The sequence below is a fragment of the Aulonocara stuartgranti genome (genome assembly GCF_965226115.1).
Source record: "Aulonocara stuartgranti genome assembly, chromosome: 18".
Lineage (NCBI taxonomy): Eukaryota > Metazoa > Chordata > Actinopteri > Cichliformes > Cichlidae > Aulonocara > Aulonocara stuartgranti.
Genome location: NC_138954.1, coordinates 23,089,511 through 23,117,475, shown reverse-complemented (window position 1 = coordinate 23,117,475; position 27,965 = coordinate 23,089,511). Strand labels below are relative to the sequence as shown.

At 40.0% G+C, this 27,965-nt stretch overlaps 1 protein-coding gene across 1 annotated transcript; it reads left to right on the top strand.

Moving 5' to 3' along the window:
- The first annotated feature begins 870 nt into the window (after positions 1-870).
- Positions 871-26,766, top strand: LOC309693175 (rap guanine nucleotide exchange factor 4-like). The gene is made up of 30 exons (XM_082512188.1): positions 871-968; positions 5,256-5,398; positions 7,729-7,817; positions 8,650-8,796; positions 13,296-13,368; positions 13,716-13,771; positions 16,101-16,207; positions 16,377-16,498; positions 16,974-17,157; positions 17,451-17,535; positions 17,998-18,058; positions 19,032-19,108; positions 19,554-19,700; positions 20,065-20,159; positions 20,288-20,373; positions 20,752-20,830; positions 21,338-21,488; positions 21,573-21,661; positions 21,747-21,774; positions 21,875-21,950; positions 22,487-22,633; positions 22,782-22,879; positions 23,082-23,207; positions 23,376-23,554; positions 23,684-23,774; positions 23,888-23,938; positions 25,041-25,128; positions 25,211-25,275; positions 25,398-25,452; positions 25,575-26,766. The coding sequence occupies exons 1-30, from the start codon at positions 901-903 to the stop codon at positions 25,700-25,702; spliced, it is 2,991 nt and encodes a 996-aa protein (XP_082368314.1). The 5' UTR covers positions 871-900; the 3' UTR covers positions 25,703-26,766.
- Positions 26,767-27,965: the final 1,199 nt, after the last annotated feature.

The window sequence follows — 27,965 nt, the reverse complement described above, 5'->3', positions numbered from 1 at the left end:
AATTTAAAATCTAAGCACTACATGAATGTATTCATAAATCACAAATTCCAATGAATACAAATTCGTTTTAAGTGTAGTTTTAAAAGACTTAGAAGAAGGAACAAATCTGATTGTGGGGGTATTGCTGCTCCACAGTTTGGGGACAAACACGCAAAATTTGAATCTGGAGCAGGTCAGTGATGTAAGAAGAAAACCAACTATGAATGGCTTTGGAGACAAACAACGCTCTACAATGTATAAAGTCTATAAACATGCACTACGCTGGAAAAATTAAAAGTTAATGCCCCCAGCCCAATTAAAAAAATCTGTTTTGATCAGTATACAACCACTGCACTATGAAATATTTTTTTTGCATAGTATTATTGTTGTTATATATGCTGCATCTGTTTATTTATTCCTGCCCTGTATACTTTGCAGCTTTAACAACTTGAAATTTCCATTTCTGGTACCAATAAAGGCTAACTTACCTTATCATATCTTATCAATATTACCTTTCTGTCTTCATACACAGGTTTCTGCAGGAGACTAACAGACTAATAAATGGGTTCCCAGATTGGGGTCCACCCCATGCTGACACGCAGTGACATTTGAAGAGACCTGAGCTAATTAAAGACTGAAGTTTATATATATATATATATATATATATATATATATATATATATATATATATATATATATATATCTGTGTGTGTGTGTGTGTGTGTATGTGTTGTTTTTAAAAAGAAATATGTATATATATATGAACACACATCCCGTAGTTGTGTGAGGCAGAGGGGCGGGGAGGGGGAGTCAGAGCTCACAACCATTAACGACCACCGACAACCGGGAACCCTCCTCCGGTAAGCATCACAGTGTCTAGTGACACACACACACACACACGCACACACACAGCCGGGGAAGATGGTCGCGGTGCAGACGTCCCCTAATTCGTCCCCATCGGCGGAGTGGATCTGCTGCCTGGATAAAAGGTGGGTGAAAGCACTACATGACCCAGTGCCACGCCGCGCATCCCCACGCAGCAACGATTGTGTCGTCTCTGCCCTCTTTCATTCATCCGCGTCAACGTGATTAATCGGAACCGGTGATCGCTGCGTGTGCAGTGTGTGACTGTGCAATAATAACGTGATACGCCTCATTTTGTTTTAGTATATTATCGCTGTTATTAAATTGACACCACTTGCCGCCCAGTTGTACAGACTGCAGTGCATAACAATACACACCGATTTTTAAAAAAAAATTCCTGTTTTTGTATCTCCGGTCAAAAAGGCGTTGGTGGCTTCGAGGTTCACTGTGGTGTCTCTGCACTGCATGGCTGATGACGAGACGCACATGGTTTATCTCTGCCTGCTTGAATCAAATAGCCATACATTTTTAAAATACAACTGTGGCGTGATTTGAATAAAATACTAGAGGCCAGCCAGCGCAGGCAGTGTATTTTTTTCTCCTCCTCCCGTTTATCTCACAGTGCTGCATGAGGCTACGTTAGTCTGGGCTGACTGGACAGATTAGAATAACCGAACATCCAATTCACAGTTTGTCTATCAACAGCTCAACAATTCAAAAGCTGCAGCGATTAGAAAATCGTTTAGTCCACACTGTGCCTGCCCAATTAACAGCAAAGCTCCCTTACTGTGCTGAAAAAGCTCAGGGAGAGGGCTCGAATAAATAAACATGATGAAGAGCAGCACTACAGTAATTACTCTAGATCATAGGCAGTGACATATATGACATGCACAGCACAGCTCACACACACACACACACACACACACACACACACACACACACACACACACACACACCTATCTGACACATCCTCACATTACCAATGGCAACCTGAAGCAACCATCTTGTCTCCTAATCCTCACCTGGAATAAAACTGAGTGGATAAATGCAACTATTAGTCACTGATAAGGGTACTGACAACACGGCATTATACTTTTTAACCAGTTTAACTATTAATTAGTCCTTGGGTTATTTTGGCGAGTAATTGATCTGAATATAAATTGTCAGAAATTAGTGAGAAAGGCCTCGTAGCTTTCCAGAAGTCCAGTTGGCATCTTCAGATTTACAGTGTAAAAATCAATGAGTTGTTACCATAAAAGACACATTACCACCAATAGTCAACTCGAGATGCTGGCGCCTTTAAATATATTTTACAATCTGTAATAATTTAGAAATTGTTTAAGTTCCAGATTGCTTCAGTTTTAGTTGCACATATTTTGAACAATTTGCTCAAAGTAGCTTATGCTTTTGTAAAAATTCAAAGGGTGTTGTGATCTTTGCTGTGGTCTGGTGAGCAGATGGGGAATGTGATTGGTTGCAGACTTACAGCCACTCCCTATTTAAGAGGGCTTCTCTTTGGCATAAGCCATTAGCTTGGTGGTCTAGCACAGAAACACTGCAAATAAATTTGGTTTCCCAAGTTTAACGATTGTGTTCTGTTTGCAGTTTTGATTGAGTGTGTCCTTCTCCTGCTCACATATCTCATAAAATAAACGTGCAAAATGTTGTTGTTTTTTTCTGTTTAAGTCAGTGCTGAAAACATCTACTGAAATTAAGGCTAGAATAATTATGTTGGAAACTTAAAGACACCAGTATGCAGTATTAGCTGGATGTTCATAAAGACTGTGCAGGATCTTACTGTAGAGCACTCAGTGCTTTTAAGCTATCCACCTCTTATTCAATCAATATCCAGGAGTGTGTGTATGTGTGTTTGGGAGCTTTCATCTATGCTAACTGTTGATGTGAGCAAGTGAGGAGTGAGAGGCAGAGAGGGGAGGAAGGTGAAAGAAAGACAGAGGTTAAGATACGACTGTCTGTAATATATCTGTCCGAAGACATTTATTGCCAGTGGCTGTGAAGTATGTGGGATAAGATCTTATTTGCTTTGTTTTCTGTTGTACCAGGAGTTAAATAGATGGTGCACTCAACGTACACACAGCACCAAGCCAGATCCAAGTTTATATTTAATGCCTTTTTTATTGCAGGAAAATATTTTTGTCTAGTACTAGGGTGACATATCAAAGTAGTAAGTCTTAGCAAAAGCAATTCCTCATAGGTGAAAAGTATAAGTGTGCGTATTATGTAGGTTAATTTGCAAATCTTGCAAAACTCATTTCTAACTCTAATTGGTCATTTGAATGCAAAGTGAGCAGGGTTTATGCTGCTCAGTGATTTAACACCATCTCTGGTTGTTAGTGGTGATGCAGATGAGTGTCAGAAGAGGTTCTTGCATACAATCACATAATCTGTGTTGCAGTAATGTATTAATCCACCAGGCGAATAAATCTGTTTGTTTTGAATCTGTGTGGCACTTTGACAGGCGGCCACAAATCAACCTCTGATTTATTTGTCTGTGAACAGTGAATTTTTCCAGATGGTTGTTTCAAGAAACAATCTGCATGACCTTCTGCTGTCTCTTGGTTTTTGTCTTCAGTGTGTCACGCTGGTCGATTTGTTAATCCTTTGTTTGTGTGTGTGCGTATTCGCACACGCCATAATTTGTGCTTGAAAGCTGAGATCTCTGCTGACACGAATAGTGGGGGAGGGAGAGGGGAAGGCTGACAAAAGGAAGAGGTCGAGGAAGAGAGGAGACATGAAGGGACAGTGATAGAAGGTGAACAACTCTCAGGTCATATTCTTCTCTCACCAGCGGGGGAGGCAGATTCCTCCCGACAGGAAGTGAGTGAGCAAGCACAGGTTAATGGACAAAAGGGAAAGGGCGAAGACTTAACCAGGGGACGATAACTGACACAGCCCAACAGTTTTACTATAGACGCATATGTGAAGGGTGGTGTTTGTATTACCCATTCAACCCTGCAGAGTTCACCTCCCTGTCTCTCCCTGTCTGTCGTAGTGTGTGGGAGCCCACCTGTCTCAACCATTAACCCAGCCTACTCTGGGATATGACACCCTGTTGAAGCACCAAGGGCCAATACATGAGCTTTAGGTGGATGAGTCAGAGACCAAAAAAAAAGAAAGAAAGAATGTGAGAGGGAAAAAAAGACCCACCTTTCAAAGCTCTGAGCTCGTGGCTGATATGGGAATAGAAGATGGGCTGTGCAACGCAGCCTTTGATCTGTTTTTATTGTGGCAAACCCTTCAAGGTACAAGTACATTTCATTGCTTCGTGACACACGTGCTCGGCGTTTATTACCATACGTACCTACATGTGAGTAAAGTGGGAGTCACTCTTGCCTTTGAGCTTGCGGAGCAGACGTAAAGGGATAAATAGGGCGTTTGGTATGTGTAAGTGGTGGCACTAAATGCACCAGGAATCTGTGCTTCTAGTGAAAAGGAGAAAAATGGGTTGCATTTGTCCCTTTCAGTCTTGGCTATCATGTTCTAAAAACTGGCAAGTCTTGAAAGAGGAAGAAGAGAAAAGTAGATGGAGATTAGAGAAAGGTTTAGAAGAAGCAGACAGAAAGGAGCGAGGGCTGGGAGTGAGGGAAGAGGAAGGAGATGAAGCAGAAGAGGGGACTGAGAGGCTCTCATCTGTGAAGGAAGAGCCCACAGTGCATTAGCTATTCTGTATGAACACACACATATATGCACACACAGACACTTACACACACACGTGCAAAGATGAGTCACTATCAGGAAAGAAGGGGAAAATAAGTGAATGAATGGTGCTAAGTGCAGTGTGTTACTCTGAGACATTTTGGCTTGGTATTTTTGCACCACCACGTCTCAGAACAGACTGTTTAAGCTCGCAGATCAAACTTCTGTGTGTGTGCGTGCGTGCAGTCTCTTGTGTGTGCTTGCTTAGATGTCCAACAATGACTTAGTTGTGTGTGTGTGTGTGCTCAGATTTAAGCGCATTAGAAAAAGCAGCAGTACAAATGAGATCTTACATCAACAGCCTGTGGGGGGCCTGAGCTGAGAGAAACTGTGCCTGCAGCTCTTCACTGTTATCACTAAGACACCAGGCAGAACAATGACAGCGTGCTCTCGCACAAATATTCATAGATAATATTATAACAATAGAGCAGCCTTCTTACTTAAAGGGCAATATCGCTGCTTTCTCACAGTTTAGTCCATTGACTGATAATTGCAACTGTCTAACATGACTGCTAGTGAAAGCATACTGCAGGGTTTTGATTGATTTGCTATAGTTCAGGCTGAAATAGACCTGAATAAGATAGATAATCCATCACACTGAACAAGTTACATCATGCCAATTGTTTCTTGCATAACCCCTTATACACCTTTTTAATGCCTCGTGTGGGTTTAATGGTGGCTCTTCCTCTGCGCAGGCCTGCGGAGCGCTCGGGAGAGGACGTGGATATTATTCTGACCCGACTAAGAGAGGTCAAAGCCTTCCAGAGGTTCCCACCTCCGCTCCTACTGCAGATCTGTGCCTGTGCCTTTTATGAATGCCTGGAGAAAGGCATCACGTGTACGTACACGCACGCTCACAAACCCACAATACTGACAGGAATGTAAAAGGATGTCTTTGATGCTGTTGAGTTTAGTCAGGCTCTAAAGGATTGGAGGAAATCATCATACAGTATATAATATACCTTTTTGTCTCCTAAGGAGAGAGCGCAGTAAGACTTACGATGCACTGGAATGCAAAAATGTGCCTAACCTTCTTCAATGCCTGTTTTTAACTAATTTGTGCAATACTAATATTAATATTATTAATTGTTCCTTGTATTTGCTTTTACTTTTGCTTATGTTGCCTCATCATCTGTGATTTAGTTCAACTGTGTATCATTTTCCCTAGCTCTCTCCACTTCCCTGATACCACTATATAAGTATAAGTATACTATAAGTATACGATATACTTACAGGAGTAAGTATATACAGTGGCATCCTCCCAATACTCTGTTCCTCTTGCCCTACTGTTTCCTGGATCCAGTCTGTTTTATATGTTTTCCTTTTGGACTTCATGCTTTGTCTTTTTGATTTTTCTGCAAGCAGTGGATTTTAAATCAATCAGCCAATATGTGATTGAAGCACTGCTTTAATTCAGTGGGTTTAACAAAAATATTATGTCAGCTGTTTAGGAATTACAGACGTTTTTTATTCACAGTCCCCCGTTTTCAGAGGCTCAAAATTAATTGGACAGTTCACCGAAAAGCAGTTTCATGGCCAAGTAGGGCCTGTTCATGTAATTTCATGACAAATTAAACAGACATAATATCTGGATTTGATTAAAAGTCTTGAATTTGCATTTTATAGCTTTTCACATTCATTTTAAACATGAAGCCCAAAGAGATGTCAGTGCCAGTGAGGGAGGCCATCATTAGCTTTATTTTGTTTTGCTTTGTCTGTCAGAGTGATAGAAAAAACTTTAGGGGTAGCCAAAGTATTAATGTGGTGTATTCTTAAAAAGGAGGACTGCAACGACCAGCTCAGAATACCGAGAGGCCTAAAAGACCACAGAGGGCAATTAAAATGGATTATGATAGAAGTATTTCTATGGTTAAAGCTTCTGTTATACTTCCTGCATCCATGAGTCTGAGAGAGTCCAAGTGATTTAAGCAAATTTCATCATCAGAAGATGAGTGCAAGGGTCCGTGTATGCATCCTGCCTGTTTTTTGTGACTGGGTCTCCAGCTGCCTGTGTCTGTATTCACAATGGATTATAATCAAGGCTTATGAAAAACAACTTCTAGCCAAGTCAAGGACACTCCTGAGGAATAGGTGTATCATCTAAAAAATGTTAGGGCATGGGTACATAAGGCTGACAGTGGAACTGGGTCATTATAGTGTTTATTGATGGTGAGACTGCTGATAGATGATAGATGATGATGGATGGAGGATGACCTGTGAAGTGTACATGGCTGTACTCTCTGCTCAGATTTAGAAAAATGCTGCAAAACTGACCCGACAGTGCAAATAGATAATGAAACAAAGCATACTGCAGAAGCAACCCAAGAGTTTCTCAATGCAAAGAAACTGGATATTCTTCACGGGCCAGGTTAGTCACATGATCTCAACACAACAGCGCATGCTTTACAGTTGCTGGAGACTTTTAAGTCATAGAGAGAGCCACAAACAAGCAGCAACAGAAGGTGGTTGCAGCAAAGACCTAAGCAGAGCATTGAAGGGACATCTATGGATTGTAGACTCCACACAGTCACTGACTGCAAAGGATTTTCATCCAAGTGTTAAAAACAATCCTTGGGTTTAAAATCCTGTTAGTTTGTCCAATTAATTCTATATAAGTCTATGAAATTGGGGGATTATAAATAAAACTGTCTTTTTACCGTTAATGCAAATTAAAGCTGAGAGTCTGCACTTCAGTCATACCATGATTGATTGATTTAAGATTCACTGCAGTGACGTAGAGAAGCAAAACTGCAAAAATTATGTCTTTGTCCAACAAATTGTGGACCTATATCCAGTATACTACTTATAGTAGTGTAATTTAATGATCACAAAATCAAGACAATATTTAATGTAGCTACTTTAACACCAGCGTTTTGTCAGCGTTTTGCTTATTTGAGCTCAAGTCAATTGATTTTCAGTTAAAGATAAAAATATTTAAAATGCTTTCCTTTTTAGGTGCATTTATAACCTTTTCAATCACATTTCAGTTTATTGCAAATATATTTATTATCAATTTATCATTGTATCAAAACCTTTTTGGCTGATGTCTCTTTCAGCAGTGATTGTGGTTTATCATCAGATGGCAGGGCATGTTTTTATGAGTGCTTTTGTCTTAGTGACGTTTTTCATCAGCTCTTAATGTGGTTTAATGTATTTTACTGCACGCAGTGTTTCGACAGGGAGACATTGGCACCAGCTGGTATGCAGTCCTTTCTGGCTCCCTGGATGTCAAAGTGTCAGAAACCGCTAACCACCAGGTGAGAGTCACATTGAGAAACATACATGAATAATGACTTGGATGCTTTTGGATTGGTGATGTTACTTTCATGGTTGATATTTCCTAGTGCTCTCATATATTTTCTATCAAACAAGATCCTTTTTAAGGGGCTTCTACTCTGTCCTGTATGTTTGAGAGCTGAATTTGTTTGACTCTTTAGCCTCCATTTGTGCCTCCCTTCCTAAATATACCAGAGAGAAATTGCCACTGAGAAATTTGGCTTCCTCCTTACTTTAAACCCTCGCTGTGAGAGCGTGGAAATAGAGTTATACTATACATGTAGTGGGGAAGAATGACACGTGGGAGGAGAAGGAGAGAGGATTTGCTTCGAAAGAAAGACGGCGATAAGAAGCTCCTCTATTGTGAGACGTCCTTTTCATGTATGTAGCCCTAAAGTGAAATTGGTGGCCTACTTTCTGTGGCTATATTTGAAATGTCAGTTTGGACAGCTGAAAAGGTTTCCATAGCAAGCAGTGTATTTGTTTGAACCACTAAGCAGTGAATATGCGTCCATTGCTTCCCTCTAGCCTACCCAATTATATACAGCACCAAGAGACGTTTGTCTTACAGTAAACAGCAGTTGCTCATATTTGGATTTATTTGCATTCATTTGCACATATTAATCCGTCTGCTTTCCATGTCTGTCCGAGTTCATTAAAATAACCTAATACACATTGCTTGTAGCTACTGCTGTATAATTTCACTGCTTTGTAGCAGCATAGTGAATGCTGCTACAAAGCATGTTTGCTCAATAACAAATGCTCGTCTGTTATAGAAACACAGTAACTAAAAGTTGTCATGTCTGTGTGCAGGATGCAGTCACAATCTGCACGCTGGGGATTGGGACAGCCTTTGGGGAGTCGATCCTGGACAACACGCCGCGCCACGCTACCATTGTCAGCAGAGAGACCAGCGAGCTGCTCCGGATCGAACAGAGGGAGTTTAAGACTCTCTGGGAGGTGTGACATGAGATGAAACTTCATGATTCTGCATGAACTCCATTGTGGAAAGAGCTTTGCTTTTGAGACTTTTATTGTAATTGTGCTTTTAACCACAAGAGGGCTGTCCACCATTACGGTGCCTTTTTGCACATCTATTGCACACTTCGGGTAACTTGACAGTGATTTATTTAAAGTGAGAACAGTGAGAAAAATCTAAACACGATTAGTTAAATGATTCCTTTTTTATTTCTTTTAATTGGATTCACATTTCCTACTTGGAAAAATAAAGGTATTCTCAGATTTCCTTTAGCCTATAAATTAATAACAAAATATTTTAATTCTGAGAATTATTAAAACGATGATTTTAAGGACATTTTAAATGTTGTTAAGCTGCTGTAGAGAGGTTAATCTGTTTGAATTGGTACAATTTTTTAATGTATATGCATAATAGTTTTGGTTTCTTAAACTAAAAAACTATAAAACTATGTAAAACTAACTATAAAGTCCCAAAAATGCCATTACATTTTCTGTTTAGGCAGGTTACACAGATTCCTGCAATAACAAGGCCACAAACAAAAGGACGTACTGTAATTCAGTGATCTGTATCTGCATGTCTGAAATACAGTTTTCTGCCTTGGATGAACTGTCACATTTCTCCAGTGAGGCAGCCATCAAAACAAAAAGCCCAAGGACAATTCTTTTAAGAAACCAGAAGATGCTTACGAAGTTTTCAGAGTATGTTTTCCCTTAAAAAGTGATTTACGCAGCTTGTGTGGAGTTTGCATGCTCTCCTTGTGTACTGCATGGATTCTCTCCTGACATGCTGGCTTCCTACCACAGCACATTACATGCACAGGAGGTCGAGGGATGTGAATGTGAGTGTGGTTGTCTGTCTTTGTGTCTTGGTCCAGGGTGTTTCTCCTTCTTTTGCAAAGTGACAGCTAGGATAGGCTGTAGCCATAATACCATATACTGTATATTCAGTAACTAAATAATGAGTGGTAATGTGATAATATATGCAATCTTATTTTACACTCTCATCTAAGCTGAGTATTCATAAAGATATTTAAACATGAAAAGATCATACACAAGAGGCTATACACTAGGCAAGGGAAATAATATTGATATTACTGTGCAAAAGTCTTGAGCCACCCCTTATTTATTTAGTTATGTAAGGAGCCAGATTATTTTCCAGTTGTTAAATTGAGACTTTCTGAAGTTCTTTCAATGTTTTTTCTTTGGCTATTGGCTGCTTTTTTTTTTTAAATTCACTCTCAGTCCAGTCCTTTTACTATTTCCATGTTTTTTTCTTTGTTTGTTAAGAATAAGAATCAAATACATGAAGTATTAAAAAAGCAGCGAACTCAATGAATGAATCAGTGTTGTGTCAAAATACAACTTAGCAAAGAATCTATTTTAAATGCTATGTTTGGGCAAATAGCAAAAATTAGCATTAGCATTTTTGCACCAATAAAGTGACTCCCATGAGGTATTAGCTGAAATCTTGGTAGATCTTAGCCTGGTGGGAAATTTGTCCTTAAGAAATTTTGAGGAAACTGGACAAGTGGAGGACTAAAGAAGAAGTGGAAGGCTTAAACTATAGATATGTTATATTATAGGAAAGTCATGTCCTTAAGAACAAATATGTCAAAAACTTGGCGCAGGACCAGAGAGATGCTTCAGACCCTTCAGCTGAGTTATCTGCAGCTTCATCAGAAATGATCTAAGAGAAGGAGAAGGTAAGTCAAGAAGTTATTCTTCAGGAAGGGAAACAGGAAAATTAAGCTGAAGTATGCCAACTTACAGAAGAACATGGTGGAGGCTCTGGCATTGTTTTGGGGCTGCATTTCAGCCAGTGGTGTGGGGATCTTGTCAGCACTGATGGAATTATTAAAACTGAAAAGAATCATCAGATTTCAATGCAACAGCAATAGCAAGTAATAGATTTGGTAATACCAGATATTGAGCTTTGATCTCATTATAGTACTGTGCGAAAGTTTTAGGCAAGTGTGGAAAAAAAAGCTGTAAACAAAGAATGCTTTCAGAAATATGAATGGTTGTTTATTGGCCCCAAATGTATTCTGCAGCAGAACGACGACCCCAAACAGACAGCCGAAGTCATTATCAAGTATCTTTAGCGTAAAGATGAACAAAAAGTACTGAAAGTGATGGTTTGTTGTTTGATGTGTGTGTGTGTGGCATTTTATTGTGTGACCCTCCTGCGTCAGCTTTGTGTGCTTTATAAATAAAATAAAAATATGATTTGATAACAAATGATGTAAAAGCTCACAGTCAGTTGCAAAGAGTTACTATATCGCACAACCTACTAGTACGAACACTCACACAGCCTTGCCCCGAGAGATTTGGCTTTGTAGTAGATGCCTCTCCGTGGGCCTCCTTGTTGGAGTTACAAGCTCCATTCACTGTTTCTCTCTCAGAGAGGAAGTCGTGGCAGAGCTGGGCAGCACTTCACTGTAACCTCACAATGAAAGGCTGTGTGGTCTGAGCTGCTGTTTGGTCTGACAGGTGGTTATTTTGTATTGCAGAATCCAGAATCTTTCCGACCCACACTATGGTTCTCATCTCCATACAGTGATTGTGAGAAAACAGTAGTTTTTTTTGATGGTTCTTATTTTTAATGAAATTGCAGGTAATTGACAGTTTGGTTATAAAAAATAACTATTTTCTGTCTGGTGTTTTTTGGCTTTTAAATCAGATTTTATGACCCCTCTCACAAACAATTTTATCGATCACATTGTTTTGATTTATCTGGTCTAAAAAAATAAAAAAGACTTTTCCCCGTGTGACCGTGGATGAATTGAAATTCAATTTACTCAAATGTGATTCCTCCATTTTGTGCTACAGGAACACATGAGCCCTAGATAAGACAATAATTGGTTATTAAAGTGATGTGTGCCATCGTATTATTCAGCTCGTAGAGTGTGTGTGCGTGTGTTTTTGACTAAGTGCACTCTGTCTCCCTCTCGACTGTCTATTTTAAGGACAGTGGACATAAAACAGAAAACATGGCCTGAGGTTGTTGTCTTTTGTTTGTTTTGTTTTTTTCCTAATCTTATCTCCAAAATATGGCTCTCTGTGTTTTATGTGTGTGCCCGTGTGCAAGGACTAATTTGTGTACGTGTGCTTGTGGTGGAGACTAAAAAGCTACAGGATGTGTTTGATGAAAGGATGAAAGAAAAAAAGCGCTGCTCCATAATTCTAGTAAAATCGAGATCAAAAAAGTGTTTGAATGGGAAATAGCCTACAGACATGTTTTTATATGTAACAATTACTGCTAATAATTAGTTTGTCTGGACTGTGGTTACTTCATTTCTCTTTTCTGATTTATTCCTGTGCCCCTTTTCACCTGCTCTACATTTCTAATGCCAGCTTCTCCTCTCTTCTATTGGCCACGTTTCTTTTGTTAGCCTCCTTCCTTTCCTCCTCCTCTTCAACACTACTTCTGCCTTTCCCTTTTCTGACTACTAACCCCTTTTCCTACACTAGAGTAGCTCAGTAATACAGAGACTCGAATCACCCTGGTAACCTGTGAGAGAAAGTGGCTTGGTTCCTGGCGTGATCACAGTGAGAGAGGGTGAGTGAGACGGAGGCAGACAGTGGGGCGACTGTGTGAGTGGAAGGGAGGAAGAGAGAGGGGAGAAAAAAAGGAAAAGAGCAGCTTGTTTTGAGCAGGATGCTATCCGGTGGCGTGTGCGTGAGTTGTAAAGGAGCAGAGGGCAGCTCTCTGGGGTTTCAGTCCCTTCAGTCTTAAGCAGCTGAGTGTGTTAACTCAGGTGAGTCGGACTCCTTGACTTTAACTGTGTCTAGTATGTAGTGTGCATAATCTTTGCTTGTATGTTTTTTTTTTCTGTTGTTGTCTTTTTACAGAATGAAACTCTCTGGAATCACGTTTGTGCATTTTTTAGTATTGACATGAAGTGTTCTAGCTTCACTAGCTTCTGGATCGAGTGTGTGCAAGAAAAACACGGATAGGGGAGCGTTTGTGTCTTTAGGTCAAACAGATGGTGTCTCTGTTTCTCTTCCAGTGTGTGTGTGTATTCCTGGCAGTTGTCAGAAAGCATGGGTTGCTTGATAATGACCTTGCAGAAGAGCAGTGGCACATTCAGACACAAAAGCTCTGGCTCTGTGTGTTTCATAGTCTTTGCTACAGAAATGTACAACTGTAAGAACAGCATCTGCACACATCAAAGCAGTCTAACCCTTGTTTACATGCTGTGTGTGTGTGTGTGTGTGTGTGTGTGTGTGTGTGTGTGTGTGTGTGTGTGTGTGTGTGTGTGTATTATATAATGTTGTTCTGCATGTAAATGATCTTGGTTGTACAAAGGGCTTTGTTTTGAGGGGCGCTTTTGTGTTCAAGCAACATTGTGCGCTTTAGCGAGAGAGAGATGGAACAGGAATGGGTTTTGATGTTTAAAAGATGTTGGTGCTTTAAAGATGATACCCTGCTAGAGGTGTTTCCAAGGCTGATGTGGCCTCTGATGTGTGTTGCTTTTTAGAAGTATCGTCAGAGCCTGGCTGCACTGTTGGCCCCTCCTTATGGAGCCATGGAGAGTGGATCCAACAATGACAGTGAGTAGATGCACAAGTGGAGACACGGGAATAGAAAAAGACACTCTGGGTGTTGCTTAAATGTTTATTCAATGAACGTTTTTACGCGTACAAACATATTGCAAGTAATAAATTGGAAATGTGCAGGAGATGCACAAAAAAAGATGGAGACTTCTGTATGATGACTAAAAACAGGAAGCAGGTCTTTTCCTTCCCAGCCTGTTAAAAGGATGGATGAGTCTATATTGTGTATATGTAAATATAAAATTGTTATGTTTCTTTTTTTCTAGTTGATATACAGTGCTTTTTTGCTTTTGGGAAGCAGAGCATCCTGTTGTGCTTTAGCATTAATGTGTTTTTCTCCTCAGGACTCACAGACAAAGACAACATGAATTCAGACTCTGCAAACAAAGCTCACAACAAGGTAAATGTTTCCTCTGGATTACATTTTCAACCTAAATGAAGTTCTTAGATTAGTTTACTGTAACTAAATAATGAGAAACAGACCCGGCCTTAAGTTACAGAAAGCATGACTTAACAAAACTCTAGACCATCATAACCTGACTAAAAAACCCACTTTTGTCACTGCTTGTCAAAATATCTCTAAGCAGAAGTTTCTAGACAAATTTAGAACAGCTGAGCAGTAGTTGTGTATTTTTTAATGTTTGAAGCAATGCTATTAATGCATTTTGAACTTAAATATTTTTCAGGTTAAAACCTTTATACATTTAAATGTGCAGTTAAGACTCTTGTTTTTCCATTTTCCCAGTTTTCGAGCCACTGTTTGCAACTTGAAGGGTAGATACATAAAAACCTGATAGTGATCATAATTGAAATTAAAAAGATGCAGTTAATTCAAATACGTAAGTAAAATAAGTAAAAATAAGTAATCATTACATCAGCTCAATGTTTTGTTTTTGTTAACATCCGAAACTGAAAGTAACTTGAATATTTCTTGGAAACGTGTGGTAAACCGGGCCACGGGGGTCATAAAATCGAGCTGTTTTTAACGCTGCATACTTTCATGTTTGTGAATGAACCAGAGTGCCAGAATGAATTTTGGAAGTGCGTGTATTTTCTGAGAAGAGACCGATGATGACTCACAGCTGTGATGCTCTGTAGTTATGCTAATGTTAGATAATGCATGCACACAGAAGAAAGATCCCATCTGCCCAATTAAAATGCCTTCCTTTGTTGTTTTCAGAAGCAGATGTGTATGTGTATGTGTGTGTGTACACACATCTGTCATTTCCCCTGCTGTCTATGCAGGTGCGGCCTATAAAGGATGTGTCTGCTTGTATGTCCTGTGTGTTTTGATACAGTTTTACTGTTTGAGTGATCCATAGTTTACATGAGCAGCATTCAGAATCTGCCCATGTACACATTCACATATCGCTGTAAGAAAAAAATTGTGAATTATTTGGAATTTTTTGCATTGATTAAACATAAAACCTGAGCTGATCTTTGTCTAAATCATGATTATAGACACGCAATATAAGCAAACTGATGTCAGGCATTTTTTGCACACACAACAAGGCTACTGAATTCTAAGTGCTACTTGTTCTGTGCTACTCAAAATCACATTCTCAATTAATGAGATTTTAACTGTGAAGCATGGCGGAGGGAGCATCATGTTAGGGCCTAATTTGCTAGCTGAACGCTTGGTCGGCTTGCCGGCATTGAGGGGAACAAGAAGGAATTAAAAATGTTATTACTAAAAGTTTTACACGAGAATGTGAGGGCGGTAGGCCATGACATGACACTACAATGTGCAGTCAACCATTTTTAAATTTCTTTTATTTAATAGAAAAAAGAACATTGTACTCATAAATATATTTGATCAGTGTGTGATTATGTCCAAAAAACAGATGCATTGTCATAAAATTAGAATTAAATCATTAAAAATACATAAAGGTGGGCAATGGTTTGTGGAAGCCGCCATGTTGCCCAGCTGTCCTGAATACAGTGGCCAGGATGGACATCGCCATCCTGAATAATTGCATTTTATACACATATACATATACATATACATATGTAGCACAACAAAGGTAGAGGAAAAGAGAAGTCGTAGGTGTTGTGTCATAGAGTTGTGTATGATTATGTATTTAAATAGGGAGGGGTAAGAAACCAGAAGTCAGTTAACAGAAATCTGTGGACATCTATTGGTGATATTTTAAACACTCTAACTTTAAGGTTGAGTACTGCATCAATACAATGTACCAAAATACAAAGGTAAGTCAACATCAGAGTGCTTTAACAAGAGGAGAATTTATCTGTTGGAATGCTCGTGTTCTGATCTTAAGCAAACTGAGATTTTGTGGCTGTTTAACCAAAATGTCCCATAAATATCGATGAGCAAGAGCAGTTTTATGGGCGCGAGGCTCCAAAATGACTCTTCATCACCGTGCAGAAGCTACAGGAAACATCAGATGGTTATTGTTGCTGCTAAACAAGTTACTAAATTCATTTCATTTCCTGGCGTGCACTGTGAGTGACTACTCAGTGTATCCAATAAAGAAACAACTGTGGATTCTTACTTGAGTCAGATTGCGATCGGACCACAATCCTGGATAAATAATGGTTCCCAAACTTCTTCTTGCCAACACACACCATTTAAAGCTTGACCAACCAAATTAACAATCAAATGATGGATTCTATCACAGCCTATTTTACAAAAAAATCTCAATCTAGTCAGTCAGAGATTTAGATGGACTAGATGAAGTCACCTAAGCCGATGTCCCTGTGTTCTGCAGATCCCCTCAGAGAAGCTGCAGAGAGCTGGAAAGGTTCTCCGCAACGCCATCCTGTCCAGAGCCCCTCACATGATTCGAGACAGGAAGTATCACCTGAAGACATACAGGTATGTGGGTCTGCAGTTCTGTTTGTATTTCTGAAAAATTATGTGCTTGCAAGTGATTGGGGAAGCTTTCTGTGGATGTGGTGTTGATTTACAGAAAATTACATTAAGTATTTTTAAACCTCCCCACAGTAAATATACAGTAAACAGTGTGTTTACATGTGTATTGCAGACAGTGCTGTGTAGGCACAGAGCTGGTGGACTGGCTGGTGCTGCAGAGCGCCTGTGTGCTCACTCGCTCCCATGCTGTCGGGATGTGGCAGGCACTACTAGAAGAAGGGGTGCTAAATCATGGTAATACTTAAGTCTGATGTTTCTCATCATGCATATCTTTGGGTTCATTTCTTTCCGTGAGTCATCTTAACCTACTAAGTCAATTCCCAAACCTCAAAGCAGCTGAAAAGCTGGGAGACGTTATTCACACTCCATGCGTAACTTATCGTTTAGAGCGTAAATTAGAATAAAGTGTTATTGAAACTTTGAATTGCAAATTAGTTTTAGACTAGAGCCAGTGTGTCTCCATTTGGCTCTGCGCTGGAATGTGAGTTTTGAATCTAAACATCAATCATCAGGGAGGCTTTCTCTTTGAATGCTAGAGTAAGAATTAATGAGTTTCCAAGCATGAATATAACATATAAATTGAATCCAATCTCAAAGTCCTTCACTTCAAAGAACAAGGCTGAAATGTTCTGAGATGAGAAAACAGTTCATCTGCATGCACGCTCGTTTATACTGATGCTTTGACTGTGTGTGCTTCTCTGCTCTCCAGTGGACCAGGAGCTCGGTTTCTATGACAAATACCTCTTCTACCGTTTTCTTGACGATGAGGAGGAGGACACACCGTTACCTAGTGAGGAGGAGAAGAGGGAAAGTGAGGAAGAGTTGCCGGAGACCATCCTCTTTCTTGCCCAGATTGGCCCCGATGCACTGCTGCGCATGATCCTCAGGAAATCGTCAGTATTATCATTTACTCTTGAAATACAGATTCAAAATACATTAAAAGCAACAATATCTGGCAATATATTGTTGCTTTTTATCCAATAATTAACATTCCCCTCCGATACCAGAGTGCTGAAGTGTTCGCTAATTGAACCCAGTCATATCCAGTCATACCAACATTCTTCATATAAAGTACTAAGCATGTGAAAGAATAGGCAGAGATCATCTGTCATAAGTAACTTTATTGATGTGCATGCATGAAGTGTTTATGGTGACTGCATTGTGACTCGCTCCTTTGTGTCTGCAGGCCTGGTCAGAGAACAGGCGATGACCTAGAGATCATCTATGACGAGTTGCTTCACATCAAGGCCTTAGCTCACCTCTCCAACACTGTGAGTTAGCTGGTGTGCCACTCTTTTACATACAGTACAAGATGCCAAGAACATTGTTAATACATCAGAACCCCAGATCACAATCTTTTTATGTTTAAAAATGGAAGAAGAAGAAGCTGTTATACTATTTATCTTGACAGTGTGGTGCTCAGTCTGTCCTGTGCTTGCAGGCGTTTTCCATGCGCAGAATTAATTAAATGTGTACAGGCTCCAGAAGTACTTTTGTTGTTCTTTTTTTTCGTTTATGCAATCACATTACTGCCATGTGGAAATGTGTATTATACCATTAATAGGTCTGTAATAACTACAGAGATTATATTGGCAACAGTAATTTACCTACTTTCAGGTCACTTTTTATAACCTTTAAAAACCTTGATCTGGGCATCTTCTTGTTTAGTTTCCATTTTTGTCTGCAGGGCAGCAAAATCCAAGAGTTTTGAAGCAGTTTGTTTTGGTTTGCAGGTGAAGAGGGAACTGGCGAGTGTGGTGATCTTTGAGTCACATGCAAAAGCTGGAACTGTGTGTGAGTCTTCTTCTGTCACAGAATACATTTTTCCTTCTGTAAAAAGGTCTTCCAGCCTGTCAGACAGTGCTGGTCCCCTGTGAGGACAAGTTGAGGCAACTGAACTGAACCATCCATTTTAAAAAGGAGATCTAAGATTACTCCAGACAAAGTATTTATAGAACAGCGCAGAAAAAGTTGCATAGATCAGTTTTTAAATTTCCATTAGTGCTATTGATTGCAGTGCAGTCTTAATGTGTATCTATCTTTTAGCAGCTGGAGCATGCTTATAGAAACAGCCATCAGTGGATTACTCAGTAACACTTTATAATTCGGCCTGTGACTAATTGTCCTGTAATTAAATGGAATTTCGATGCATTTTATTTGAAATCACAATATAATTAAATTTACTTACAGATACTTAGAGGTAGGTTTACTAAGGAGGTGAGAAATAAATATACTGTAATTAAATTTAAGTAATGTATAAGTAACTTTATGTAGTGCATGAGTAGTTGTTCTTAAAATTGTGTTAATATTACTTACAGTAATTTACAGCTATCTTGCTGTTTTGTTCTGCGGTGTTAATAAGGTACTGCTCGACAGTTTGCATGTATAGAGAACACAGAGATTTTTTTCTTTTCTTTTTATTGTGAATAAAGAGTCAGTGATAATGTGGTGCTTGCAGCCAATTTTAAACTGAAGCTAAATATAACCTACTCCTGACCAGGTTATGTGTTCAGCAGATGTTACCACGGTGATCTAACCACATAAAAAGAGAGCTACCTTCATGATAGCTAACCCATTAGCATCACCCTGTGCTACACCCATGTAGAGAAAATTATATATTCTAAAAGGGACGTCTAGATTTAACAATTGTGTTTGTGACTTGAGTTCTAACTCTAAGAGGAGAAACATGCCTCACAATTTGAAAAACTTCAGGTGTACAGAATGTGTGTGCTAGGACTAATATGTGTTTGTTTTCATTACCTTTCAGTGTTTAACCAAGGAGAAGAAGGCACATCATGGTACATCATCCTGAAGGGCTCCGTTAATGTGGTTATCTATGGAAAGGTGTGTGGGTGCGCTTGAAAGGCTTCCATCCATCTACCTGCTTATGTTCTTTAGTTTGATACTTTAGCGTTGTTCTAGTTTTCTGCTTCATTTGATGATATTCAGTCTGAATGTAATGGAGCAAAATATGTAGCTCATCAGATCTGCAAAGAGCCGAGCCGTTTTGTGCTCCCTGTAGGTCTGGGGAAACACCAGCAGTGAGTTTGGCAAACTGTGCATAGCTCATCGTGACTCATCACTGTGATTAACTGGCTTAGGGGATTGTACTCATACACCACACAACCAGTGTACAGGCAAATACGCTGCACGTGGATTGATCACGCATGTACAGAATACAAAGATGATTCAGAAAGTTACTCGTCCTTCCTGATATTTTTCTTCAGATCTTAAGCTTGTAAACTGAACATGTGTCTGAGCAAGTTGTGTGTTCATCTGTGTGTGTCAGGGTGTGGTGTGTACACTTCACGAGGGTGATGACTTTGGAAAGTTGGCCCTGGTTACAGATTCACCTCGGGCTGCATCCATCGTCCTGAGAGAGGACAACTGTCACTTCCTGCGTGTGGATAAGGAAGACTTCAACAGGATACTCAGGGTAGGCAGACAGTTATCCCTGATCTGATCGAAGATCAGTGAAGAAAAAATGGTGGAAACATTTAGTTTTTAAAGCCAGGATCTGCTTTTCTCCTTCCCAATGACTATGAATAAAGAACTGATGCAAGGCAGTGGTACACATGTGTACTTATTTCACATAGTAACCCTTTGTTTAAAACTGTGTCTGTATTATCAGGATCTGAAAATAGGGGAGGGAAAATATGCATCATCCTCTGAAGCTGTGTAAAGCAATAATGTCACATAATGCTTTAATCGCTCATGACGCCGCCGCCCCTGTGATGTTTGTCTCCCTCCTCTGACAGATGAATGGTACTGCACTCATTTTGAACTATTCTATTCCGCAGGATGTGGAAGCTAACACGGTGCGTTTGAAAGAGCACGATCACCCTGTGCTGGTGTTAGAAAAGAGTCCTCGAGCCTCCACACTGGGAAACATAAAGTATGTGTTTGGGTGTATGCACACTGTACCTAAAAGTACTTTAAAACTGTGTTTGCAGTATATGTGTATTTCTCTCTATTTTATTAAACATTTTTGGGTTTTTATGTGATCCTTGGTGACCTTGGCAGGTACACTGTGATATCAGGAACTCCAGAGAAGATTCTTGAGCACTTCTTGGAGACGATGAGGATGGACATACATCACAGTGACCCAGGTAGCAGAGCTGAATCATCAGATTAATTTGGGATCGTATGCTGTCAGGATAGTAAATTGCAGGATACTCATAAGCTATAGCATAAATTATGAATTATTGAAGAGTGTCTTTTATTAAAAATTGTTACTAATGTGAACTTTAAAACAAGAAATTGATAATTCAGTATTTTCTTTACTGTAAAACACGATATTAAATAGGATATTCTGCTGTGGTTTGAAAAGGTTTGCTGCAGAAAAACAGCATTAAAACAAATTTCAGGGGTTTACATGAGTCTGGGTTAGACTCTGGATTAGTACTATCTCTTGACAGGATGAATGCATTAAAGATGAAATATCTGCTCGTTTCTTGCTACTGACTCTGCTTCTTCTCGTGTGTCAGACCCAGCAGTGGATGATTTTGTCCTCATGCACTGTGTCTTCATGCCCAACAGCCAGCTGTGCCCTCTGCTCCTGTCACAATATCCTTTTTGTCTTTAAATTCCTTATTTCCTTCCTGCTGTATCTAAACTGCGTTTCAAAAAAATAAAAACAAACAGGTCTCATGTCGGGTGCATAACCCTGGTTTTCTTCACGGTTTGCTGCGTAATGTAACAACACTTCCGGCGCCATTTTTAGATTGTGAAACATCAGTTTCTGCTTGTGGAAGTGCTGAAGCAGCAGTTGAGCAGCTGTTCCCTTCACACCTTAGTAACAAGTTGTAATCCCAGTTGCACAGGTATTTCTTCCCTAAGCTGTTGTAATGTAAGTTTAGCACTGTGCAGTTAACGCAATACATCCCATGCTTTATTCTATTTTTTTTAACATAATGAATGATCTCAAAACTCACTTTATTTTAACTAAAGCTGCTTGAAAGGTACATTTTTAATTGAGGATAAATAGAGACATAGATGTAGGTATCCATATACCTGTGTTTATTTACTTTAATGGGTCAACGCTTTTCTATTTACCTTTAACCTTGTGCGCACGTACCATGTGACATCGCCGCCTGGCTCTGAACAGGAGAGGTTGGAGTATGCACTCAACAGTAAAAGGAGGGCCCTGATTATGACCCTGCGCTGGGCAAACGCACATACCTACCTGCTACAAGAGGAACCTGCTGCGATCTTTTTCCTGGAGGTGAGCACATTGAGCCTTTTAAATGTAGGAAATCACACAGATCCTCTGCATAGTCTGAGTGGTTCTTCCTCTTTGTCTCTGTAGGAGTTGTATGGAAGTCTATCCAATGACTCCCGTATGCTGAGAGCTTTGAAAGATTTGGTACCTGACCTGGAGAAAGTCGTCAAATTGCAGTATGTTTCTGTGGGCTGAACATTTATTGTCATTGCTTTATGCACACGACAAATTCGTTGTATCACTTTAATTTTTTTTCTTTAGCTCCGAAGAGGCCAAAGCAACAAAAAAGGTACATCTGTTATATAACTTTCGATAAAATTTTACAGTCCACTTCACATGTCGGCTTCATCTGTAGTTATCTGGATGCTGTCATATAATTTATTCAACAGAAGACCCTAATACGACAGTTCAGCAACGGAGAGGAAAGGCTGCAGAAGAAACAGCCAATTAGAAATCAAGATGACAGTAAGTTCTGTGCATTTGTGTGATTTATGTATTTTTCTTCTTACTCATATTGAACCTGAAGGAAAAAGACATTTTGACAGCAGTTTGCCTTGGAATGTGCTATTTAAAGTGGATTTTCCCATTTTCATAAGACAGATTGGATAAGAATGTTCCCTTACCCTGCCTGTCATCCTGTCACTTGTGTTTGCACAAAAGGTGTGACAAAATCTTACGGATAGGTTGGCAGCATAGATCCACAACACGATTATTTTCCGGTCATTCATGTGTGTGACAGCTGGCTGAGGCAGAGAAAGACCCCAGTCATCACTCTAACAGAGATCCAAGGGCTAACTTTAAAAAAATATAAACTTTTGATTTGATTGAAATGAGCCGGCTTTCATATTTGAATGATTCAGTCTGTGACTACAAAAAGGCAAAACCTTCAGTGAGCTTTGTGAGCTTCCTGCTTCTTCATGTTGGAAGCAGCTCTTTGTCATCACAGATCAGGAGCTGTCACATACCATATCACTGTATTAATTTCACGTGTGCGTGTGCAGTCCTATTGAAGGTGTACTGCAGCGATCACACCTACACTACAATCAGGATTCCCGTGGCGGCGACGGGACGAGAAGTGATCAGTGCCGTGACGGACAAGCTCGGCACTACCGATGAGCTCCTGCTGGTCCACCTCAGCTCTGCGGGTGGTAAGAAAACAGATCATCTTAAACGTGGAGAGGCATTAACTCGCAGCATCATCTACTCGTAGATTATCTTGTGTACCTTTTTAAGAATTTGCACATGATAGTGTCTTATGTGGCTGTGAAAGCGAATCTGTCCCGATTTTTGTTACAGAAAAACAAATCTTGAAGCCAAATGATGTATCGGTGTTTTCTACTTTGAGCATCAATGGGAGATTATTTGCCTGTCCTCGAGAGCAGCTCAACAGTCTAGTAAGAGAGTAATGTTATGAACTATGCTGTTATTAAACTGCATTACCACCTAGAATTAAATCTTTTTGCAAATATATATAGAAGATACGAGAAATACACTTAGTATTTAGTAAAAAGTGGCCTCGAAGCAAGAAGATATTAGTTTTATATGCTGAGGGAAAACAAAGAAACTGTGTTGGTTTTTGTTTTTGTGCACTTCAAGACTCCTCTTCCAGACCAGGAAGGGCCCACTGCAGGCTCCATGTCAACTTTTGAGCTGATGAGCTCCAAGGACTTGGCTTATCAAATGACGATGTTTGACTGGGAGCTCTTCAGCTGTGTTCATGAGGTATCCTGCTCACCTTTGTCCACATTAAGTGTTGCAAAGACTTTTGTTTTAGAGTCAGAGTCAATTCATTTTCAGCAGTTTTGTTTTTTCACAGACTGTTGTTAAACCGGCAGGATCTCTCACCTCTCAACCTGCTCTTCTTCTTGTTTCCCCTGTCTTCTTCCACAGCACGAGCTGCTCTACCACACGTTTGGCTGCCAAAGTTTTAAACGAACTACGGCTAATCTAGACTTGTTCCTGAGGAGGTTCAACCAGGTCCAGCTGTGGGTCGTCACTGAAGTCTGCCTCTGCGGACAGCTCAGCAAGAGAGTCCAGCTCCTCAAGAAGTTCATCAAGATAGCGGCACAGTGAGTAGGATGTGACTGTTAATGGGACGCACATCACTAAGTGAAGTATTTCTAGCTAACAGTAGAGGAAGCTGAGCTGGGTGTTGTTGGTTTTCACTTTGGTTTCTGCTTGTGTGTGTCTGTCTGCAGCTGTCGAGAATTTAAGAACCTCAATTCATTCTTTGCCATCATCATGGGGATGAGCAACCCTGCTGTGAGCAGACTGAGCCAGACGTGGGAGGTAAACTTTATTTTTTTTAATAATCCGTGGACAGTTATGCTGTGAACCAGATCTGCATGTTGCTGTTGCTTAAATCCTCGATTCACTGAGATGCCATCTGCTTTTCCTGACAGAAACTTCCCACCAAGTTTAAGAAGTTCTATGCTGAGTTTGAGAACATGATGGTGAGTTTCATTTTCAAGTCTTTTGAAATTCATTATGGATAAACTTTTAGTTGTATTCAACCATGCTAATACTGCCGCTTTGGTTGTATAAGTCTGCTGTCTCCTCAGAGTAAAACAGATCCTTCTTCTGGAAATATTTTTTTTCTTTGTAAATGTATCTGGTTTTCAGTGATGAGTATTACAAACAAAATTAGGTTCAAACCTGTTGTCTTGGTGACAGATGCACAAAATAATGGAGGGAAAATCAACTGCATGGCTGTTCACTCACCAGCCATTTCATTAGGTACACCTTACTAATACCAGGTTGGACAACCTTTTGCCTTCAGAAAGGCTTTCATTCTTTTTGCCACAGATTCAACAAGATGCTGAAAACATTCCTCAGAGATTTGGGTCCATGTTGATATGACAGCAACACACAGAAGATTTGTACGCTTCACATCCATGTTGTGAATCTCCCCATCCACCACATCCCAAAGGTGCTCCATTGCACTGAGATCTGGGGAATCTGGAAATCATTTTTCCAGTTTCATCATTTGACCTTTCTGATGTGATTTGGTATCCCTGCTGGAAGCAGTCGTCCCTTTAAGTGGTCATAAAAGGATATACATTGTCAGAAACAGTATTCATGTATGCTGTGACATTTAAATGATGCTCAGTTGGTGTTACGGAGCCCAAAGTAAATATCTTGCACACCTTACATCACCACCAACAGCCCGAACCGCTGATATAAAGTAGGAAGGATTCATGATTTTATGTTTTTTATGCTGAATTCTGACTAGCATCCTAGAAGTCCTAGAAGGAAGTTTGTGCAGTTTGTGAAATACTCAGCCTGTATGGCACCATCAACTATAGTACTATATCACTTAAATAACCCTTCTTCCTCATTCTGATTCTTGGTTTCAATTTCAGCAAGTGGTCTTGACCATGTTATCATGCCTAAATGCATGAAGTTGCTGCCATGTGATTGACCAATCAGATATTTGCTTCAATGGGCAGTTAAAAGGCATACCTAATAAGTGGCTGGTGGCATAACAGTATGTGTTTTAAAGAAAAAAACTTGATCTATAAATGTATCTAACACCAGAAACTTGTTTGGCAATAGGACCCATCAAGGAACCACCGGTCCTACCGACTTACTGTTACCAAACTGGAACCACCGATTATCCCCTTTGTGCCACTTCTTCTAAAAGGTATGACTCAGTACAGGGCTTTAGGAAGTACTTGAAGATGGACGATTTGGGTTGTGCTTCATTTTAACCTATTTCTTTACAGATATGACATTTACACATGAGGGCAACAAGACATTCATTGACAACATGGTCAATTTTGAGAAAATGGTGAGTTCCTTTTCACAGAAAGAAGAGAGAGCATGTTTTATGCATGCAGTTTTCTCAGTGCCTTGTTGTTCTTCATTCATGTTTGCACAGTATCTAAAGCCGTTTTCTGTTTGTTCCATCAGCGTATTATAGCAAACACAATTCGACAAGTGAGACACTGTAGAAGCCAGCCATTCAGTAAGTCTGCTTATTATTCATGAGCACACTTTTATCCTCTAATCTGTTGGCCTTGCAGACAGACTGTAAACAATCTTTCCCGTCAAATTTTTTTTGTCTGCTTTATCTCTGCCTAATGTTAGATCCTGACATTTGCCAGCCGAACAAGAATCAAGCGGAGGTCCGGGCTTACGTTAGGAAGCTCTGCGTGATTGACAACCAGAGGGCGCTGACGCAGCTCTCCTACCGGCTGGAGCCTCGGCGGACATGAGCTCCAGATCCTCCACCACGACGCCTTCTCTGTGATGTTAGCATAAAAAAAACGATATAAAATAAATCAACACAACAGTAGCAAATCGCAGCATTCAGTGACTTTAGTGTTATTATGGACTATTAAGGACTGTGCCGTGAAAAGCCTCTTCTCCCTGGACAAACAGAAGCTGTTCAGCTGCTCTCTTGTCGCTGTGTCTCAGTCAACAGGCTGAGGGTTCATATCGTACTAATTATTACTGTTTGGGACCTGTTAGATAGAACTGTAATGTATAGAACTTGAATCAATATCCTGCATGACTGAAATTCGTAGACCTTGTGTTCTATACAGTGGATTTCTATCAGAGTGTCCTGTAATGTCGTGCTACCCCAAATGAGCCCTAGTTTACAATAAAGTACTGTACCTGCCTGTAGAGCAAATCGTTCTATCCTGATGATCCCACTCATAGACGCAAAACAGGAAACCCCACAAATTGTAGTGATCGAGACTCTTTGTTTACCCTGGTCAATATTAAATCTCAAAGAGCATACTTACTTTATAATCTAAATAAGTCTATAAGGACCTTTGAAAATCTGTAGGATTTGATGTCCTTTAGGTAAATATCAGTGTCCATTAATTAGTTAGACACTTTAAACCTACTTAACAGAGTATTAGTCAGATTAAATCCTTAATGGTATTACCGGCAGTGTTCAAATGGGTCACTGTAGTATTTATTGTGAGTTTTATTTGGAATTAGGGTGCAGCCAAGCATATAAACCATCCCGGATATGTTCTGCTGTCAGTTGCAATGTCTTAGATTTGGACTGACTGCAGCTACAGAGTCTAACTTACACTTTGAGGGGAAAATCTTGTCATCTCTACCAGTTGTGTTCAATCCATGTAATTTTATTTTTGTATATGTGCGTGTAGATTTTGAGTGCGTTCTTTACAAGTGTCATTAATTTTGCTTTGATCTCAGGAGCTTTTGCTGTGCTGGTGTGTGTTGAGAACTGCAGCGAGGCTGCCTTTTCCCAAAGCAGCCTCTAACTGTACTCTGTGTAGTCTGCCTTGTAAATAAAAATAGCTAATTTAACAGTTCTAATGGTATGGTAACCTTCTTGAGACTGTGATATTTCAGTGCGTGTGGTGGAGCTGAAGGGATGACGTTGGAAAATCTGTTGTGCAAAGAATATCCAGGAAAAATCAAAAAATATTTCAGCCGCCACTGGAGAAGCCCGCCGCCGAGCTTTTTGACTTCAGTTGACGTCTGAAGGCAGGTACGGCAACACATGAGGCCTGAAAAACTAAAATGTGACAAAGACTGGCATTTGCTTACATGTGACCTCTGTGAAAGACAGGAAGTGGGAGGCACTAGAGTGGGAACTGCTCAGTGTTGTCTGGACTTGAAAAGAGCTGATCCTAGGAATACTACAAATGAGATAAACTGTAGTGTAAAGAGTGGAGATTTCATCCACTTCCTAGGAATGATAGAGGAGAGGAAAAGGTGAAGAGGTCAAAACACTTGCAACACTTGTAGGATAGAGGACAATGTTATTGCCAGGCCAGTGCATTTTGATTTGTACCACTGAGCTTTTCTCTACACTAAAACTGCAAACTGAGTTGCCAGACAGGAGGGTACTCTGACACCGGGATGTTGCAGGACTTTGTCTTTTTGAATGTCATTGCTGTAAATTCTGTTGAGGCCTGTGTACAGTGGGTTATAGCTTTAAACGTTTCCCCTTGAATGGGTCATTTCTGAATATTAGAAACAGAAAACAAGCAGCGCTGAGCACAGTATTGAATGAGCAGTGACAGGGATTCTTATGGATCCCAGACTTTTTATATTCACCAACCTTTCATCCAAAAATGAACTCCAATGAAATACTGTGTCTTTAAGTTTCTACACTGAAACTGCATGGCGGCGAATAACGTTTGCATCACAATTTCCATTCGCCATCTGTATTTGTAAACTCATTTTTAGCTGTAAATTTGTATCTCTTTAAGCAGCCGGTCTCTCGGGATGTTGTTTATTTTATACAGTGCATTTGTACTACATGTTGTCATGATTCACTACGGCTTCTAAGAGCCGCTGGCAGTGTTTGTCGTGTTTTATTTATTCAGTGAATCACCACGAAGTCCACATTTGTACTCGATTACAGTCAACAAGTGACAAGTGTCCCTAACTTCCCATGGCTGATCTCACCTGTCCCTGCACGGTGATGTCAGCACAGCTATCCTGCTTGTTGATGTCAGTGGGTCATTCCTGTCTGGTTGAGTAACACGC

Bases quoted from the DNA above. Each gene is read 5' to 3' on its own strand.
- LOC309693175 (XM_082512188.1), top strand. From the start codon at position 901: ATGGTCGCGGTGCAGACGTCCCCTAATTCGTCCCCATCGGCGGAGTGG. The intron at 7,818-8,649 runs GTGAGAGTCACA...GTCTGTGTGCAG, and splicing joins CAGAAACCGCTAACCACCAG to GATGCAGTCACAATCTGCAC. The intron at 21,662-21,746 runs GTATGTTTCTGT...TTTTTTCTTTAG, and splicing joins GAGAAAGTCGTCAAATTGCA to CTCCGAAGAGGCCAAAGCAA.